Source organism: Petromyzon marinus, chromosome 46, assembly GCF_048934315.1.
Source record: "Petromyzon marinus isolate PM22_M1 ecotype Great Lakes invasive population chromosome 46, UKy_Petmar_22M1.pri1.0, whole genome shotgun sequence".
In the NCBI taxonomy this organism is placed as follows: Eukaryota; Metazoa; Chordata; class Hyperoartia; order Petromyzontiformes; family Petromyzontidae; genus Petromyzon; species Petromyzon marinus.
Genome location: NC_133712.1, coordinates 7,753,564 through 7,775,700, shown reverse-complemented (window position 1 = coordinate 7,775,700; position 22,137 = coordinate 7,753,564). Strand labels below are relative to the sequence as shown.

The following is a 22,137-nucleotide window of genomic DNA, read 5'->3' as shown; positions in this document are numbered from 1 at the left end:
TTCCATTTATAGTCCTCGAGCCCAGATGCAGATACTCGCTCGTTGGTACCACCTGAGCTACATGGACAATTTTGATTTAAAGCTTTCGTGACTGCAAGGATTCATCTTCTTTGGTTCTTTCGGTAAAGTCACGTAGAATGAGATAATAAATTAATAAAATAAAATAACACAATAAAATTCTCACGACGTTTCGGCCACAACACAAGCGGCCTTCTCATTCTATGTGACTTTACCGAAAGAACCAAAGAAGATACATGGACAATGACAGTGAAATCCGCGATAACCGTTTTAAAGAGTGGGTTAACGTCACGGGATGCATTCCTGAATGGTGCGACGATGAATATCGTCAATCAAAGCGAATTGCAGGCTGAGAGGCGACGGATAACGAGAAAGGATGAACGACGATGTTGTCAGCGACGTGTGTGTGGGGTTGAGGGCAACGCAAATCACGTAGGGCTGTTAATAATAAGGTGACGACGTGTTTGCGAAACGATGTAAAAGGAGGAGACATAAATCGGTGTATTACTGTAAATAGATGAGTACTACTAAAATTTGAAGCTTTCGTGACTACAAGGATTCATACTCTTTGGTTTTTTCGATATCTGTGTCCACAGGTATTCTGTGTCCACAGATATTATGTGTCCACAGATATTCTGCTGTGACTATTCCACCTGAAGACAGGAGCTTTTGTTGCCTCCGAAACGTCGTGATTTAATTTAGTTGTTTTATTTTATTTTACCTACGTGACTTTACCAAAAAAAACAAAGAGTACTACTAAAATGTTACTACCCTAGCTGTTACCAATTTCTGCTCTGGCACATGGAATATTATAAAAGATGAGCAATTTCTCTCCCATAATCACCGTCAGCCGTGATAAATCCAATGCTTGGATAAAGTCCTCCCTCAAGCTGCCACCCACTCTCACGATGCTGCGATGTCATAATCCTCCTGGCATCTGCATACGAGTTTATTTCGTCGCTCCATCATCTACTTGCTGGACATGCTCTTGGGACGCGTTCCAATCTCCGTCCGTCGGCCATCGTCCCTTCTAGCCGTGACACGTCCTGCCCAGCCACACTCACCTCTTTTAACAATTAAGAGTGGTGAAGCACCATGGTGGAAAGATGTTAACTACCTCGCTTAGTATGCAGGAGGTCGTGGGTTCGTCTCCAAGCCCTGACGCCTATATATTTGGAGTTGCATGTTCTCCCTGTGGTCGCGTGAATTTTTCTCGGGGTCCTCTTGTTGTTCCCTTTAAATTTAGAAACATGCATTTACAGTATTTGGCTGCCATACATTTCCACGTGATCAATCACTTCGTTGAGCTATCATTTGTGGCAAGGTCGCTTCCGAAAAAGAGCTATATAGCTCAGGATCAGCGCGGAGGAGGCTGAAACTTCTCAACTGTGGATTGATCAACTCACACTCCACAGTCAACAAGACTGTGCTTACCCAGGATCTCATTAATGATTGTAGACTGGACATATTGGCCATTACCGAAGCCTGGGTATATGATGACTCACTGGACGTAATTAAGCGTGAGGCTGCACCTAACGGATGTGCTATTGTACAGCGGCACTATCGCGGGAAGCCTAGCACCGGCAGCCCGCATGGTGGTGGGATCACACTGATTCACCATGGAAACATCCGTGTGAAAATCCTGAGAGACTCATTAACAATCACGTCATTCGGGCTGCTGCTCGTCAAAATAACGGAACAGCAAGTGGGGGCTTACAATCGCTGTCATCTATCGACCGCCGTCTTCACCGCTGTCGGAATTTTTTGTTGACTGTAGTTCACTTGGCTCTTGCTACATCATTTGTGGTGACCTAAACTGTCTCGGACCGACTGGTTCCTGTGGTGAAATCAACAGTGATCTCGATAATTATCGACAGTCACAGTTTTTATCAAGCACATCAGCGGCGCAACATGTCGTTTGGGAAAATATACACATCTTCAGATCTGCCAATGCCGCAACTGTGACTGACGTTATCGAATACGTAGGTATTTCAGACCAATCTCGTGACATGTAAAGTGGCATTACTGATTATTTTCCCCACCTATCAAAACATTATCATACAGAGACTGGAAACGACTGGACCACGATGCTTTCTGTCAAAAGATCCGGTCATTGTTGGCGTGCCTAAATCCTGCATCGACAGTCAATTAATTTGCAGCTCAATTAGAAAATTACATCACTGCTGCTCTTAATTAATTATTGCCCATCCGAATAAGCACAATGTGGACGGGGACAGCGGCGCAGTAACTGGCTGACATCCGAGGTGATCGCTGCAAAGCAGACGCGCGGAGGAGGCTGAAGCATCTAAAGGGCCTCGGCAACATACTCAACCAGAATATGTTTCAAGACTGCTCGACTTGTTTACAGAGTGGCCTGTAGATCTGCCAACCGACTCATTCTTGAGTGTCACAGATCGTTCTTTGCTCCGCTCGTCAATGATTCAGCTCGCGACCCCCGTGCTCGTGATGCATCGTGAAGGCTCTGCTGCACTCCAACCACAGTACTGGCAACGTTCTTCCGCCAATAAAATAGTGATGATCAAGAAGGCAGTTTATAACTTGAAGGCAACGCATTCTCCTGGTCTGCCATCTGAATTTCATCAACCTGGAACCAATGCAAACTTGAGACCCTGGCACCAACGTCAGTGGCAGAGGTGTCGATGTTCAGCACATAGCTGCCAAATACGACATCCCCGCTTGACTACATCCACACGTCGATTCTCAAATCATGCTCAGGCGTGCTTGCACCGCTGATTGTCCACGTGGAAAATACTTTGTTCAGCGAGGGCTGTTTCCCAGACTGGTTCAAAATGGCGCAGGTAACACCGCTCTGAAAAAAAGTTGGCTTGAGCCATAATGACCCTGCAAACTATCGCCCAATCTCAAACCTGAGTTTCGGTTCAAAGGTCATCAAGCACCTGTATCTGAAACAGTTACTTTCCCACTTTGCGACCGGCAGATTCAACCCGTTGTAATCGGCATACCAGAAGTTACATAGCACTGAGACGACTCTACTAAAGATCACTGATGACCTCTACAAGATCACGGATGACCAGTGTGCCGCATCTTTAGTTGGCCTCAATCCCTCAAGCGCCATCGACATCATCGACCACGAGATACTCACCGGGCCGCTAAGGTCAAGGTTCGGTGTATCGGGTGCGGCACTGGTGGGGTGGATTGCGTCATACCTTCATGGTCGATCACAGTTCGTCAAGCTGGGCGACGAACAGTCATCGCCTATGCCGTCCCTAGACGGCGTACCAAAGGGATCCATTCTCGAGCCCTTCCCATTCTCAACATACATCTCTCCAGTCACCAATGTCATCTCATCACGTAACATCAGGTTCGATCAATATGCTGATGATGCACAATTGTACTCCGCAGTGAAGTCAGTTAGATATGGAGAGCCTCGGTAACCTCGAAGGTTGGTTTGCACAAAACGAAATGCTGCTTCATCCAGAAAAATCGGAGGTTCTGTGGTGGTCGCAGACTCCACAATTCATACTCAACCAGAATATGTCGTTTAATGCAAAATGTAGTAAATGTCTTGCAATTTTCATGTCAGGACTCTACGACATATCCGATCACTATTGAGTCGTGCCATCACCAACACAGTGGCGCGTAGCATAGTATCGACAGGGATCGATTATTGTAACTCGCCACTTTGCGGGACATCTGGAAACAAAACATTACCAAGCTACAAGCTGTAAAAAAATGATCTGCCACGTGTTGTGACGGGCACTGCAAGAACCGACCATTGTCCGTCCAGTGCTCGCCGAGTTGCCGAACCAATACATTGTGAGGTCACACTCATTACACACAAAGTGCTTGCCACAAATGAACCACACCAATACCTTGCTGATCTCGTCATGGAGCATACACCATCGCGCAAACTCTGATTGTCCAAGCAGTGGCTTTTGGCTAACCATCGAACAAAGATGGTTACTGCATGACGCGTTTCCAGATGCACTGCTGCTGCCATTCTGGAAGGCTCTTCCTTCAGATATTAGCAAGCCACTGGAGCTATTAACTTTAAAATCTAAATTGAAAACGAATTCATGTGTAAGTGATTTTTGCGTTGAGTTTGTTGTCCTTCCCTGCACCTCTGATTAGCACGGTTGGCTACGTACGGCGCGAAAAAAGTTCAAGATTCAGTGGGCCTTACCTGGTAGAATATTATTGTGTTATTTTATTTTATCAATTTATTATTTTATTCTCATTCTACGTGACTTTACCGAAAGAACCAAAGAAGAACAATACAAATAGTTGATAGTTTTAGTAATTTGATGTCATGAACCTGCGAAGTATCTAATCCGCGTGTTCCCCTCTCTCCATCTCCTCGTGTAATCAGAATCAGAGTATTTATTTATACTGGAGGAATCCAATGAGCTCTAAAGCTCTTTTTCACAGATGTCCAATAGCAGCAGGTCAGAAAGTAAAAATCGTGATGTCAAGCGTGCAGCTCTCTCTTTCTCCCCGCTTTTCTTCATTGCTCCCTTGATGTCAATGGAGATGGTGACGCCAAGGCTCTCAGGAAAGCATTTGCTTCCCACCGTCGCTTCTGTTCAAGTCACGGCCGTGCGGCATCGCGCGTAAAGAGCCGTTATCCCGCGGTGGGGTAAATATAACGTGGGTAGCCGCGATTTTGGTTGTTACAGTGATACATTTCGGATACTGCATTTTGTGGTGCTGAAGAGTTTGCTTGACCGAATAGATTTTTATAATTGATATACTTATTCGTTTTACACAATGTGTTTAATCACCAAACCAAAAGATCCCCCGTATAGCCATTAACAGACTGTTAGGGCAGATGCTGTAAGCGAGCATCTATGAAGGCCAACACGGCACACGAGGGGGTGGGTGGCCAACACCACGCCCGGCCGCCTTTATCTCCCCAGTAGCGATGTTTACACACCGCACTGGGTACTCATTTAAGGCTGAGTCGACCTAGGGGAAGCCCAGGACCAGTTCAGATAATTGTCACTGGTGTTGGTGACTGTGAGCGAGAATCGAACTTGTGTTCGTAGGGCAGCACGCAAACCGCTGCACCACCGCTCACTACCACTCGCCACACATTGTTGCTTACGGCACTAAATGACGGTAACGTCACCACGGCGCCTGTGCCAGGCCAGGTGCACTTTGAGGCCACGTAAAGTCTAGAAGGCTTGCTGACAGGAGGTCCCGGGACAAACCCAAGTGCTATGGTTTGACCGACTGAGATGACTGCATATGCACCAGCTGTTATTCCCCCTTCTGTGTCAACTTGCTGTATTTTAAACGCCCGGTGCTCGGTTCTTTGTTGTGAGCGTCGTTCCTCTGCCCTCTGTTCTTGTTGGAGGGTGACTGCCTCCAACTGACCAGTCGCGTCCTTCACGATACTGCTCTTTCCGCTTCTTCCCTCGCACTGCTGCTCTTTGAAATTCCCTGTCCCATCGTCTTGTTTCCCCCTAAGCTCTTTCAGCAACCGTGCTCAATTCTTGGAATGGTACAGTATTAACTCTATCAGTTGCACCTTCTAAAGTGCTGATTGTTGCTGGACACTTAGGAGTTTTGGGAATTTGAGGCTTGTGCTCTGCAACCATAATTGAAATAATACAAAAAGACAAACATATTGGCAGTCGTGAAATATGGGAAAATGATCGACTTTCCTTGGTGAGGCCTTCGTCCAGCAGCGAGATCGATAAGGGCCCGTGACTTATTGTCAATGTGAGCTAAATTTGTTGGCTGCATATTTCTACAAAGAGGAGGGGGACTCTTTGTTGCTCGCCGGAGAGGTGCCATGTCACATGGTCAGCCAATGTCACATGCTAAGAGCTCATGTCACATGTTAAATTGTGCACATTGGTTTTGCGGGCATCGAACGGAGCCGTGTGGTGGTTCATCATGTGATCTAAAAGTCATCTGTTTCCTCGATCGCAAACCCTTGAAGGTGGCTGGGTGGCTCAGGAGACAGGATGCATGGCCGGCGCCGCAAATATTAATTATATTCTTGGCTCTTTCGGTAAAGGTCACGTAGATAGGATAAAAGAAAATAACAAAAAAACTACGACGTTTCAATCGAAACACAAGCGGTCGTCTTCAGGAAAAGGAGGTTTAGCTTCCAAGGCAAACTGTTTATAAGAGGTTTGAAATGGGCATAGCCCAAATATCAACAGCCAATGATAATGTAAGTGGTGGGCAGCCAACCTGACGGTGGTTGGTTTTCCACCAATCAAAGGGCTGCCGGGTGAAAATTAGCATGTTAAAGAGAGATTAGCATGTTAATGGCAGATCGCAGAGCCGCGTGCAAAGTGACTGTGAAAGCGCCAGTTTGAAATGGGCGTAAAGCACAACTAACATCGGAAGGTGGTAGGATGGGAACATCATAGCCAGTTATGACGTAAACTGGTTGAATCTACTGTATCTACGTGACTTTACCGAAAGACCCAATAATATGAACTCCTGCAGTCACGAAAGCTTTAAGTCAAGATTCAAATATTAATTAATTACACAATTTTCCCCTCCAGGACAATCCCTTGAGATGGAACATTTCGCTTGCGAAGGTTGTCCCGGCCAACGATTGACACTTCCATTGAAGCAGCAACACGTCATGACATTTATACAAATGTTATAAAATAGACAATATATTCTGGGATCGAATGCAGGTTTCAGCCGCCCTGTAATTAAACCAGTCACCAATTACTGCACAAAAACATTAAAACATCCTATCAAACTGTTTTTTTTCCCAAACAGGTTAACCTGCTGTTAATGTTTTTGCAATCTATGTGGCCTTTGACAACCATGGGGGACACGCAGATAAGATGCTCCCTCTTCAAGGGATTATCCAGAGCGTGTGTCGTTTGTTACGCGTTGTGTCTAGCGTTTCACGTTTGTGCTGACTTTAACGTTGGCTGGCTTGCCTCCACCCGAGTTTCACGCTTAAGGGGTCATCTTAAATCCTCGATATAATATTTTATTTGCGAACACTGCCCGTCCGTTCCCATCCGTCACGAGCGCCCCACTCGCGTCCCTCAGCTCCGACCATCACTGACATTCGTATTATTCTGCGCGTCAGGATCTCCTTGAAAAAAAACCTTTTGGCCGCACACGGAATTTGGAGGATTTTTTGTGTTTAGTTTGTTGTCCTTCCCCCGCACCTCTGATTATCATGGTTGTCTACGTACGGTGCGAAAGAAGTTCAATGCACATACAGTTTGCTCTCCTATAACTCATGTTGTCATTACGTGAATTGGATACAACACGATGGATGTGTAGTGTAGCACAAGTCAGAGACGAGGTAGTTGCAGGAGGCACCTTCTTTTATTGTAACACCCTTCGGCCGTTCACACACAGGATCACCTCCCTCTCCCACTCCAGTTGCCGTACAGCCCAGCCTAGACATAACCCTAATCGCCTTTGCACCGACGGCGTCGACGGAGACAGCTGACAACTGTCCGGCCGCGCAATTATCGAGTGAAGGCGGCAGCGATGAAGGCGGTGAAAACGACAGCGACGACGAGACGAGTCCACTGCCAGAACCGGCAGCCCGGAGCTCTCGCTTCCCACTGCTTTTATTCTACTCGGCGCGGCCTGGCTCTGCCCTGGCCACCCCTCCCTTCTCGAACCCACCAGAGGGTTCCAGGGACTTCCCGGTGAGGTCTTCCGTGACCCTTGCCCCAGTTCCTCCGCCCTGCCGGCACACACAGCCGTGTACGTGCTGGACGGTGTGTGCGCTAACTGTCCAACGCAGTTGCCGCTGCTGGACAGCAGTCGGCGCTATGTCATTGCAGATGTATTAGGGAATACATTTTTTCTAACGCTAATGCGAATTGCATATAATGCGATTGAGTGAACAGAACTACGTCACGCGTGAGTAGGAATAAGTGGTTGTACGGTTGTCTCAGCGTAGCATCACACAAGGCTTGATGCTGCTGGATGCTTCTAGATGCTACCCACGCACCTCCATCTTTGTTCAGCCTGCATACCCATCTCACGTGTTATGGACTGATTGTTCCATGACGTGGCGTTCTTTGGTAACGCAGCTACTACCGCATACTTGGTGAACAAGACTCTTCATACATTCCCACTCTTCTTCTCGATGCGGTTTTTATTTCTGATGGAAAGCGGATGGGAAACACCCTACGATGTCCACACCCCCCCCCTCCCCCCACCATCACCACCAAGCCGCGCCGTCGCCCATCGTGCTGCACGCGTTCCACCTCCGCCCGTCGCCCTGACCTTGGGCGAAACAGAAATAAAACAAACGCGGCCACAATTCCTGCCACGGTGCCGTGGAGCCGCAGTGCTGCGGAGCTGCGGTGCTGCGTCCGCTCTCGGCCTGACATCACGCCGTCCACCCCGTGGCATCGCTGCCCAGCGTGCAGCCGGCGCGGCCGCACCAGGGGAACCACAGCCCGAGAAGGATTTTTGGGCCAATGTTGGCCCGACGTTGACTGGGTTATTGCCTGTGTGTGTTTGCTTTTATGGCGAGTGGTGGCGCGGCATTTAGAACGTTGCACTACGAAACTCGGCGACCCAGGTTCGATACCCGTTCGCGGCCAACGCCGGTGACGATCGTCTGAACCGGTCCTGGGCCTCCCCTAGGTGGTGTGTAAACATCGTCACTATGTGCGTGGTGTCAGCCACCCAAACCCCTCGTGTGCCGTGCCGGCCTTCATAGGTGCTCGCTAACAGCACTTGCTCCTACAGTCTGTGAAGGCTATACAGGGGATCCTTGTCTTGTTTTATTTTATTCCAGTCACGTATTCGCAAATCGCCAGAGTTGCCTGCTGTCTGGTTTTGACCCAGACAGTCAGTGAATTAGCATCTGTGGTCAGGTGCAGGAATTGATCTATACCAAGATCTGGCACCGGCATTGCTGCATAGAACTCCCTTGCAGTTGACTGCACAGCGTTGATCATAGACTCAGTGCCAACTGACAAATGTGTCTGGGTTTGGTCTGCATTGGGCAAGGTGAGGTGATCCCACTGCCAGCGCATGTGAGTATACTCTTAGAATATGCACAACAAAAACTGTTTTTTGTATCTACTCGGCCGTGAATGATTTTGGGTCCGAGGCTTGGGGCCTGCTGCGGATTATCGGGATGCATATGGAATGTGTAATCTCATTTAAATGATGAGCCCCTCGTGCGATGTCTTTGTGACGGGCAGGGCCCCCTGCTCCAGCCCATAATCCCCACGCTCCGTATGGCGCCTGTGCTCTCCGGTTTGAAACCGGGGCCTCCTAACCTCTCCTCCTCCCCCGCCCACCCCCAGGCTCGTCCTTTGCTCCAATACACACACACTGAAATATATAATGAAATATGAATGGGCCCTCGCATTTTTATCTTCACATGAAATAACAGACCTTGATTTCACTCGGTAATTGCACTGCACTGTAACTTCGGGGGGGTTGCGGCCGTGGTGCCACGGTTAGAATGCCAGACGTGCAATAACCGAGCGGTCGCCAGGCATGATCTCTCGGCGTAATAATAATGGTGTGCAAGTTTCTTAAATCCCTCCACAGAGCAAGTACGCATTGCATTAAATATGCTTAGCATTCTTACTAGGACTTCCACACGTATATAGCGAGCTTAAGAATCTATTCATCGTTTATTTGCCGGCTGCTGATCATCAATCCACCAATTTTTTGTCATGGCAGAAGGGTTAAAAGGTCACCGGGGGAAATCAATTGGTGTTTATGCGTGTCACTTGATCCACCAGCCGAGGAACACAAATGATGTGCAAATGGGGCGGCGATATGGCCGACCAGTTGCGCGTTTCGCCGCTCGTTGCAGAGGTTTGCGGGGTTTCGAATCCAGCGGCTGCTCTGGTTAACACTGCCGGTGTGTGAACTGGAAATGTATGAGCGCACCATCAGCTTTGTGGTGCACGGCACAAAGAGCACGCGATGTCACGGCATTCAAAAAACAAGTAGGCCACTACCGCAAAACTTAGCAGAACCCTCCTTAAATAGAGTCTCGAGACTCGGTGAGGCTTTTCCGGGAAAACATCAAGGTCATTAATCAAGCACAACATAACACACGGATATAAACCCCATCATATTCAAATTGGTTCTGCACATGACTTGTGCGAAGCAACTATTTCTCTCGACAGCAGGGCAGGGGGGAAAGTGGCCACCCCTTGCTGTGTAAATGCAGTGCCTCTAGTGGCTGCAGGGGCCATGTGATGGGCAACAGCCGTACTTCACCACGGTGGTCCGTGCGGATATTTCTAAGGCGGTGGGGGGTACCCAGGATTGGTTCAGATATCGCTCGCCACTCATGTTCGCCGTGGCCGGGAATCAAACTCGGGTCGCGTGCGGTTCACAGGGTGGTGCGCTGTCCACTTTGCCACCGCCCTCCACTGCCTCGTAACACAGAAAGAGCCATGTAATGGGCTGTCCTTGGGTTGAATATGATTATTTATTACAGGTGTGTACCGATGCTTTGATAAATCCGTGATTACATGCATCGAATACAGTAGTTGTGTGTGTGTGTAGGAATTGAGATTGTATGCTAATCAAAAGTGAATAATACGTGACAATGTCACTGTTACATTTAGTCTAACCGAGTGGACTCCTAATAAGACGAGAAATAGAAGAGACATCGTATATAAACGGGACGTTAAAATGTGATGAGAAAGGATAGATTTTTTTGTGTGAATCAGTTCCATCCGTGAGTTGTGACCAGTTGGTTTGGTTGCTATGGGGAAGCGTTGCATATCCATGCCTTCTCGATTTCAACCTTCTACTCCAAGATACTTAAACACATTCATCAAGAACACTGTGTGGCCTTACAGGAAAAAAAAATATTACATGCGACGTGTCGGGCAATGTCCCCTCTGCATGACACATAAACACTCGAAGAGCCTCACAGAGTTCAAATGCATGCATGCGATGAGGTGTTTGTGCCCCAAATGTATAAAGCTGTTTCCCCATTACATACAACGTGTGTGGCCCTGTGTATGGTTATCGTGTGTGGGTCCCGTGTATAGGCCCCATGCATAGGCCCGTGGATGAGACTGGTGATGTAACGGCGGGCAAATAAGGAGAGAACACATCCCAGAGGTCGGCCGCTGTGGAGGTGGAGCGATGAGATCGGTTCACGAGTCAGGGGTGAAATGATGCTGGTGGTTGGCTCGCAGCACTGGACCATCAGGGATGGCGACGAGAGCATTTGTTGGAGGCCTTCATCCAGCAGTGGAATATCGTGATGATAGATTATATATAGTTCAATAAATATGAAATGCGGTGGCTTAACATCTACAACAGCCGGTATTCACCACTAAGGGTCGGTAATGTCACCATGGTATTTGTGCCAGGCGAGGTACATCTTGAGGTCCCGTAAGGTGTGGGCGGCTCACTGCTGGCAGGTCACGGGATAGGCAGACCAAGGTCCCATGGCAGATGCACCACCTGTTCTGCCTCACAGAAAGACAAAGATCCCCATATCGCGTTAACAGACTGTTGGGGCAAGTGCTGTTAGCGAATTGTACTTATGAAGGCTGGCATGGCACACAAGAGTCACCACGCCCGACCGCCTTTGTCTCCCTAGTGATGATGTTATATATATATATCATAGCAGGTACCTGATGAAGGTTGAGTCAACATAGGGGGAGGCCCAGCACTGGTTCAGATAATTGCCACTGGTGTTGGTGGCCGTGAGCAGGAATCGAAATATGGTGACTGGGTTCGTAGCGCACCGTGCTAACCACTACACTTCCAGTCGGCACATTAAAAACACACACACGTACAGCAATACCCCGGGTTAGGTCGGGGATGCGTTCCTGAATGGTGCGACGACGAATATCGAAACGGTGTCAATGGAAGCGATGTCCAGGGTACGGTGGTGGAGGCGAAGACCGAGAGAGTTGAGACGGTTAACGACAAAGGACGGACGACAACGACGCTGTCAGCAACGTGGGGGTTGAGGGCAACTCAAATATGCTGGCGGTGTTCGTAATAAAGTGACGAAGTGCTTGCGAAATGACGTAAAAGGGGGAGACGTAAATCGGCGTATTGCCGTACACACAAAAACCTGTTGTGCCTTCATGGGGAGTGGCATGCGCTGGTGGTGGGGGGGGGCTGAGCCTCGCAGAAGCGGCAAGGTATGCGGAGAGACAACAAAATATCGCAGTCTCGGGGTCTGTGAGCCCCCTGCTACGCGAGAGACCGGCAACTTGCACAGGCGAAGAGAACAGCCGAGAGAGACGCAGAGCGGCCGGGAGAGACGACCACAACGATGGAGACGGAGCACTTCTTCTTCTCACTCACCCTGCAGACAGCACATAAAAGATCCAAGTACTGTTACCGTGCACCTGTGTAGGCCGGCACGGCACACGAGGGGGTCAGGGGTCAGCACCACGCCCGGACGACTCTGTCTCTCCAGTGGCGATGTTTACTACACACCGCACGATGTACTGATGTGAGGTTCCCCACACACAACGCACTCTCCGACCCACACGCGCACACCCTCAGGCGCAGACAGGCCGGTCCGACATTGCGACGTGCTTAAAGCCAGCCCATTGTCCTCGGCAAAACATCCAAAAGACATCCATTCCACCCGCCCCGACGGATGGCTTGTGAATCGGAGAGCGCCACGGGCGGCCCGGACCGCTTTCACGCTCAACTTGCCCCCCACTTAAGTCGTTTTACGCCACTCAGCCCCCCGCCACTTTGCCTCTCCTTCCCTCCCTCCCGTTCCCGCTCGTCGCTTGCGGTGGAGTGAGTCGGTAGACGACGATGACGTTTGCGTGCTGCGTCGACTTTCCGCCTCTCGCGTCAATGCGCGACCACTCTTGTTGCCTCTCATTTAATGCGAAAGTTTGATGGGGGTGGGGGGAGGGGAGTTCGTCTTATTATCCTGTAGGTGTGTGCTGTACGTGGTGGAGGGGGAAGAGTGGTGGCACAGCGGTTAGCGAAGTATTCCTGTAGTGGCAAATAATCTTTAACTGTCCCGGGCCTACCCTAGGTCGACTCGGCCTTAAATAACTACCCGTGTGCTGTGCCGGCCTTCCTGAAATGCCCGCTTAACAGCACTTTCCCCAGCAGTCTGTTAAAGACTATACAGGGTCTCTTTATTTTACTCATTGGTTTTTTCGGTAAAGTCACGTATGTAGAAATACAATAAAATTATATTAAAACAAAAAACAATCACGACGTTTCGATCACAATGCAAGCGATCTTCATCAGGTGTCAAGAACAAATCATGGAGGTAAATACAACAAAAAGATGAGAGACGAGAATTCAGCAAACCTGAAAAAACATTATGTGAAGCACATCCAGTCAGGCCAACAACACAGTTAGACACTTCCTGGTGGACCACGAATTTCAGAAAAGTGTTAAATTTCGTGTTCAACCTTTGGATTGCACATACCAGCATAGATAGAATGAAAAAATTCGAGGTACACGGTCAGTAGAAATACATATACAAGTCCACCAAGAGGTAAGGAGGGAGGAAAGACGGACAGGGAGGCAGAGAGAGGGGGGGGGGTGGCCGGAGGGATGAACAAAAGCTTAAATAGGAAATACGGTTGGAGGGGGGGAGGGGCCCGAGCGAGAGCGGCAGCTCAAACACGCACATCTTACACATACAAAACGGCAGCTCAAAAAAGGACCACCTCTTGTAAATACAAAACGGCAGTTTTGTATTTATATATATAAATATTTATTTATATTTATATATAAATACTTATTTAAGTATTAAATAAAAATGTATTTAAATATTTATATATAAATACAAAACTGCCGTTTTGTATTTACAAGAGGTGGTCCTTTTTTGAGCTGCCGTTATGTATGTGTAAGATGTGCGTGTTTGAGCTGCCGCTCTCGCTCTGGCCCCTCACCCCCTCCAACCGTATTTCCTATTTAAGCTTCTGTTCACCCCCCCCCCCCCTCTCTCTCTGCCTCCCTGTCCGTCTTTCCTCCCTCCTTACCTCTTGGTGGACTTGTATATGTATTTCTACTGACCGTGCACCTCGTATTTTTCATTCTATCTATGCTGGTATGTGCAATCCAAAGGTTGAACACGAAATTTAACACTTCTGAAATTCGTGGTCCGCCAGGAAGTGTCTAACTGTGTTGTTGGCCTGACTGGATGTGCTTCACATAATGTTTTTTCAGGTTTGTTGAATTCTCGTCTCTCATCTTTTTGTTGTATTTACCTCCGTGATTTGTTCTTGACACCTGATGAAGATCACTTGCGTTGTGATCGAAACGTCGTGATTGTTTTTTTGTTTTAATATCATTTTATTGTATTTCTACATACGTGACTTTACCGAAAAAACCAATGAGTCATTTTACGCAGTCACGAAAGCTTTAATACTTTATTCTCTTTATCTTCACGACCATGTTTGTATAACTTTATTGACACAGGGAAAAGATTGGGAAGAGAGGGGTGGGGGTGTGCGTCTTTCTTGGAGTGCCTTATAAGGTCGCCAAGGTGGCGAGATGCTTACTCCCTCACCACCTTGTATACAGGAGGTCATGGGTTCGATCTTGACCTTGCCGCATGTACATTTGGAGTTTGCATGTTCTCCCCGTGGTCATGCGGATTTTTCTCTGGGTCCTTCTGTTTGTTCCTCCACATTTAGAAGCATGCGTTTAGACTATTTGGTTGCAAATGTCCACGTGATAAGCCACTGCGTTGAGCTGTCATTTGTGGTCAGGTCGCGTATGAAAAAGAGCTACGTAGCTCAGTGGGCCTTAGCTGTTAAAACTTTAAATAGTTTTGTTTACAATTGGGAGAACGCGGTCACAAATTCACACCCTGCTCTCCCCTCCAAAGATGTGGTGAGAATTCCCAGGAATGTGCGGTTACGTTTAAAAAAAAAACACTTTCTCTCGTTGGTGTCGCCTCGCTTGAGCATTGCCCTCGTGAGCCTGAAGGGAACATTCGCATTATAGTTAGCCAGGGGTGGCGGTGGTTGGCTACGCTGCACGCTGCACTCTGCACATGTCCTCCAATTCAGCATCTGTAAATTCGCACCTCCGATTAACACGGTTGACTGCGTGCGGTGCGAAAGGGGTTCTACATACATACGCTGTATGGAGGCAGCAGCGAGGGTTGGTGGGTCACCGCACAAATGTTGCGAAACTCCCCTTCCCGTGGGCGTTGAGGAGGGTGTCGTACCTCGGCTCACCATGAGAAGGCACTACAGCAAAAATGTGGTCTCCATCTGTTCCATCTATACATCCTCCCAACATGTAAAGTGCACATTAATTGACCGATAACACCTCGATGCATAGAGAATCGCAAAGATTGGGAAATTGTTGGCGCCGGCTCCACACCGCATGAGCTGCTTATCCCGCTCGACCGTGGTTCCTCCTCACGCTCCAGAGATGGTTCTCCACCTTCAAGAACCAGCGAACACTGCAGTGCTGCGTTACAAGTTTAAATTGTAATAATTGTTATTTACGTTATCCTATTGATATAATCTCTGGGGCAATGTGAATGGTTATAACAATAAAGTAAAATCTTGATTTTAAGTTTCGTGACTGCATGAAGTCACGTAGATAGAAAAATAAATAATATATCACGACGTTTCGATCGCAACAACAAGCAACCGTCTTCAGGTGAGAGAGAGAAGCATGCCGTTGTGACGAGGCATTATATAGATCTGAGAGGGGGGAGGGGAGGCCGGAACGGGCGAGAGGGTGGGGGTGAAATTCAAAGAGGGCTTTAGGTGAGACAGAAAAAAGGAAAAGGAAGCTTAGATATCAAACTTAACAGAATGTAGAAATGTAATGCAACTCAGAGAGTCTGCTAACACAACAGTTGACACTTTACCTGGTTGATCAACGTCCTTCCAAAGATTGCTCAATTTAAATTCATCTTCTCGGTTGAAGTTGTGTCTGAGTTGTGTGGAAATCCTCCCCGTATAGGCGGGTCAATCTTGCTTTGAAGCTTTCGTGACTGCAGGAATTCATACTCTTTGGTTCTTTTGGTAAAGTGACGTAGGTAGAAAAATAAATAATAGATCTCTGTCGCCTGATCTATTATTTATTTTCTTATCTACGTGATTTTACCGAAAGAACCAAAGAGTATGAATAAAATAAAGTGGTTGTTTCGTATGGCATCGTCGTTCATGCAAATTTCATCTCACATTCGCTGAAGTACCACTTAGCTGGCACTAAGTGGCACCAACGCAACCAACAGTGCTACCAACAATCGCCAAACCTCTGCAGGTCTCTCATTAACATGAATATATTTTCTGCTATTGAACGAGCATTTAAACATATCAGAGGAAACCGGAGCACTCGGAGAAAACCCACGCATGCGAGGGGACAACGCTCACCCTTACAGAAGCGACAGATGATGTCAATCTGCACTTTGCTGTTCCATATTCTACTGGCGAGCCAGGGTATGGGCACCTCGGCTCCCTCCCTCTCTCTCTTCCTCCATGGAGGCCACGTGAGCAACCACCACCGCGACAGCCCGGCTTGGTTACACGGTGGGTATGGATTTTAACTCTCGCTCCCCCCCCCCCATCCTCTCTCCGCTCCCCGTAGATCTTCTCCATATTCGCGTTCGCCACATGTAGCGGCTACACGGGGGAGCTGGGCATCACCGTCAACTGCAAGAATCGCTCCGAAGCCAACCCCAACGTCATCATCAAGTTCTCCTACCCGTTCCGGTAGTGGAAATTAACAAAACGCCACGGTCACAGCGTGCACTTGAACACGCATGCAGAACGGACGACCTGAATGCATTCGTCAGCGAGTTGAGTTTTCGCTCTGGAGACCCGGGGGGCCGTTGATCGGTGTTCGGTCGCCGGGCTAATGGTGGCACTGGTCGTGGTTTCTCGCCAAACAGAGGAGGGAAGCCATGTGCAGGCGACCATCATCCACTCTGTTAATCGATAACACTGGCCTTCGAAATGAATAACAGGCGATGCTGACCCCCATACCCCCCTACTGGACAGCTGTGAAAGAGAGCTTCATAGTTTCAATTTAAAGCTTTCGTGACTGCAGGGATTCATGTTCTTGGTTCTTTCGGTAAAGTCACGTAGAAGGGAAATAATGAAATAATAAAAATAAAACATAAAATAAAATTCTCACGACGTTTCGGCCACAACACAAGTAGCCTTCCTCAGGTGAAGAAACAGAACTGCCGGGAAGACAGCATTTTATTGAACACTGCTAAGCTTAGCAGCGTATTTTAAGCTGGGTGGGAGGAGCAGAGCGCCTTGACAAAGGAGTTTACATATCAACAGAAGAATTTAGCATTGAAGTAGCTGTGTTAATGTGATAGATAAGCAGGATGTTAAAGTCAGAAATTAGCATGTAACTGGGAGATTAGCATGATGTTAGTGTGAGGGATTAGCATGTAACTGGTCACAGAAGTAGCTATGTTAAAGTCAGAGTTTACATATCAACAGAGGTATTTAGTAAATTGATGCTATATAACTGCAACTACCCACCTATCATACAATAAACTGATGTGAAAGAACTAAATATAAACTATATAAATATAATCAATGTACTCAATATATTCTCCAATAAGCTGAACTATTAACATAAAGTAACTGGGTATACACTACACTATATAATGAATACCATGTAGTAAACTGATACAAAACTAAAATATTAAGTACATCAATATTATCAATAAACTCAATATACTCTCCAATCAGCTGAGCTACTAACAATAAGTCATTATACATTACAATTCTACATCGAAAAAAGTGGCGGTTTCTTTCTTATTTTTTTCCTCAACGTTAGCACCACGGAAAGCGACGAGCTTTGTTCAGACGGACGAGTCCATCTATGCTCGGAACGGAGGAGGGGGGAGAAAGAAAAACAGCCACGATGCGCTGCTCTGTCCTGTGTTGCGTTACAACTATGCTATAAACTAGACTACTATACATTACAATATTATACCTTCCAATCTAAACTACATTGACCGTCGTGTGAAAGTTACTAAGAAGCAGTGCCAGCGAATGGACTGCGGTCTGAAAGTCACCGTAAAATACAATCAATCAAGAACCGAAATGGTTTATCACGTCTTTCCAATTATTACTAAGCCAGAAGCCATCTTCTCAGTTGAAATTGTCTCTGTGTTTGTATATGTGGATGGCCTCATGAACGAATCTCTCATGGTAGCAGGATGGCTTGCAGAGAACCTCCGTCTTGGAGAAGTCAATGTCATGTTAGCCTACTGAATTATAACAGTGATCTGCCATGGCTGAGGTGTTCGTCCTACCGTGTTTCAAGTCTGCTTTATGTTCACGGATGCGGTCCGAGACATGTCGTTTGGTTTCTCCAATGTAACTGCTACCACAGAGGCAACTTAGCTTGTAGGCGCCCGGGTACTGTATGTCTGGAACCACATCTTTTACAGATGGAACCAGATCACGGATTTTATGTACCGTGTTGAATCGGACCTGGATCTTGTGTTTATTCAGGATTTTGGAGATATTTTTTTTGTGACCCCCGCAATGTAGGGTAAGGTGATGGTTTTGAATGGCTCCTCAAGAGGATCCTTCTTCATGGTTGGAGTGATGGTTTTGCGTATTGTGTAGTCGGAGTAACCATTAGCCTTGAGAGCTTGGTGTACGTGCTTGAGTTCACTGGCAATGTGTTCCTGGTCGGAGATGCATTGAGCTCTATGGTATAGAGTCTTGATGAGGGAATTCTTCTTGGATGGATGGTGGTGGGAATCCGGTTTTAAGTAAGCATCCGTATGGGTAGCTTTCCTGTAGACAGTGGCTCATTGAACCATCAGGTCTTCTTTTAATTAGGACATCCAAAAAGGGTAGCTTGCCATCTTTTTCGACTTCCATGGTAAATCTGATGGCTGGGTGTATGGAATTGATGTGGTCGAGGAATTGGTCTAGAGCATAAGGTCGGGTGTAGAGTGGCAGTCAGTCTCAAATTTCTCCATGAAAACGTTGGCTACAACCGGAGATAGGGGGGAGCCTATTGGGGTGCCCTCAGTTTGTTTGTAGAAAGTTCCATTCCAGGTGAAGTATGTGTTGGTTAAGCAGTGTCTCACCAGGGGGGGTACATCAGTATGCAGTCCTTGATGAACCAAGTCTTCAATGATTGCGATGGTGTCAGGTACAGGAACTTTGGTGAATAAGGAAACCACATCAAAACTGACAAGGCGCTCTGCTGCTACCACCTAGCTTAAAATATGCTGCTAAGCTTAGCAGTGTTCATTGAGACGCTGTCTTCCCGACAGTTCTGTTTCTTCACCTGAGGAAGGCTACTTGTGTTGCGGCCGAAACGCCATGAGAATTTTATTTTATTATGTTTTATTTTTATTATTTTATTAATTCCCTTCTACGTGACTTTACCGAAAGAACCAAGAAGATGAATCCCTGCAGTCACGAAAGCTTTAAATCGAAATTTAACTGCCTCTACGGGGAGGGATACCACATAACCTTGAGATCCTTCAACAAACTCCGGGATAAGAAGACTCAGCTAATCGAGTCTCTCACGTTTCTAAAGAGATGCCGCGACTCTAAGGTAATACCAACCGCATTTACACTAACATCTGCTGCTGTAACTTCTTCTAATGCAATACGAATTCTATCTAGAACTAGCTTAGCTCTTATCTCAGAAATAATCAGACTTACGCGCACCGAACTAGATCAGTTAGACAAGACACTCTACAAATCACACTTATCATTGACGGCAATAATGCCCGCATCGGATTGGGAACATGTAGACAATATGACTGCCTCTTCAGCTGCCACTATGTCAACCAAATGTAAGGATAACTCGATTTCCAAATTCAATCGCCTCTCCAACAAGAAATCGGAACCACACACCAAAAAGCTAGACGTTAACAAAGTCGTAATTAATCGCAGTAACAGCTCTCTTTCTGATGGTCTGAAATCCGTTTTAACTAAAGGGCTAAACTTTGCAGTCACACCTAGACACATACCAGTTAATGATATCATTGCCCATGTCGACGTGGCTCTCAAGGGCCTGGGTCACATCGCTGCAGACGTAGCAAGATCTGAAATCGCTGCAAACCTAAAAAATGCTAAGATGCCAGCTTGCAACATAAGCAAAGATGAGCGTTTTGAATTATCTCAATTAAAAAAGAGGGATGACATTGTCATCCTCTCAGCCGGCAAGGGCAATGCCACTGTCATCATGGACAAATTAGACTATAACAACAAAATTCAGGAACTACTCAACGATGGCAGCTATACAAAAATAAGAAGAGACTCCACCAACAGCCTCGTCACTAAAACCAACAAAATCATTTCTGATTCAACCGCATTAATTGATCAAACCAAACAGTTATCGATGAAACCTTCTTGCGGCCAGGCCACCAAGATTATATGGGCTTCCAAAGATACATAAAGAAGATACACCCCTTCGTCCCATTGTTTCTACTATCAACTCCCCCACCTACAAACTGGCTCATTTTTTGTCTGAAATCCTGCAGCCTTTTACTGTAAAAACTACCTCTGTGGTACTAAACTCTACTCACCTGGTATTGACAATCAAGGGTATTTCCCTGTCCCCAGACAACCTGCTTGTCAGTTTTGATGTGGTGTCCTTATTCACCAAAGTTCCTGTACCTGACACCATCGCAATCATTGAAGACTTGGTTCATCAAGGACTGCATACTGATTTACCCCCCCTGGTGAGACACTGCTTAACCAACACATACTTCACCTGGAATGGAACTTTCTACAAACAAACTGAAGTCTGATTTTTTTCTGAGATAAGAGCTAAGCTAGTTCTAGATAGAATTCGTATTGCATTAGAAGAAGTTACAGCAGCAGAGGTTAGTGTATATGCGGTTGGTATTACCTTAGAGTCGCGGCATCTCTTTAGAAAGGTGAGAGACTCGATTAGCTGAGCCTTCTTATCCCGGAGTTTGTTGCAGGATCTCAAGGTTATGTGGAATCCCTCCCCGTAGAGGCAGTGAAATTTCGATTTAAAGCTTGCGTGACTGCAGGGATTCATCTTCTTGGTTCTTTTGGTAAAGTCACGTAGAAGGGAAATAATAAAATAATAAAAATAAAACATAATAAAATAGAATTCTCATGACGTTTCGGCCGCAACACAAGTAGCCTTCCTCAGGTGAAGAAACAGAACTGTCGGGAAGACAGCGTCTTAATGAACACTGCTAAGCTTAGCAGCGTATTTTAAGCTAGGTGGTAGGTTCATCAAGGACTGCATACTGATGTACCCCCCCTGGTGAGACACTGCTTAACCAACACATACTTCACCTGGAATGGAACTTTCTACAAACACACTGAGAGCACCCCAATGGGCTCCCACCTATCTCCGGTTGTAGCCAGAGAAGTTTGAGACCGACGCCATCCAGACTGCCACTCTATACCCGACCTTATGGAAGAGGTACGTGGAAGACACTTTTGTCATCTGGCCACATGGCCGGCCTGCTCTAGACCAATTCCTCAACCACATCAATTCCATACACCCAGTCATCAGATTTACCATGGAAGTCGAAAAAGATGGCAAGTTACCCTTTCTGGATGTCCTAATTAAAAGGAGACCTGATGGTTCAATGAGCCACTCTGTCTACAGGAAAGCTACCCATACGGATGCTTACTTAAAACCGGATTCCCACCACCATCCATCCCATAAGAATTCCCTCATCAAGACTCTATACCATAGAGCCCAATGCATCTCCGACCAGGAACACATTGCCAGTGAACTCAAGCACGTACACCAAGCTCTCAAGGCTAATGGTTACTCCGACTACACAATACGCAAAGCCATCACTCCAACCATGAAGAAGAATCCTCTTGAGGAGCCATTCAAAACCATCACCTTACCCTACATTGCGGGGGTCACAAAAAAGATCTCCAAAATCCTGAATAAACACAAGATCCAGGTCCGATTCAACACAGTACATAAAATCCGTGATCTGGTTCCGTCTGTAAAAGATGTGGTTCCAGACACACAGTACCCGGGCGTCTACAAACTAAGTTGCCTCTGTGGTAGCAGTTACATTGGAGAAACCAAACAACATGTCTCGGACCGCATCCGTGAACATAAAGCAGACTTGAAACACGGTAGGACGAACACCTCAGCCGTGGCAGATCACTGTTATAATTCAGTGGGCTCACATGACATTGACTTCTCCAAGACGGAGGTTCTCTGCAAGCCATCCTGCTACCATGAGAGATTCGTTCATGAGGCCATCCA

At 46.9% G+C, this 22,137-nt stretch overlaps 1 protein-coding gene across 1 annotated transcript in view; it reads left to right on the top strand.

Annotated features, from left to right (window-relative positions):
• Positions 1-22,137, top strand: part of LOC116952301 (synaptophysin-like) — a 70,878-nt gene that overhangs the window by 27,294 nt on the left and 21,447 nt on the right. The window contains exon 3 of the mRNA XM_032971519.2: positions 16,507-16,631. Within this exon, the coding sequence (XP_032827410.1) occupies positions 16,507-16,631 (125 nt within the window). The remainder of the gene's footprint in view (positions 1-16,506; positions 16,632-22,137) is intronic.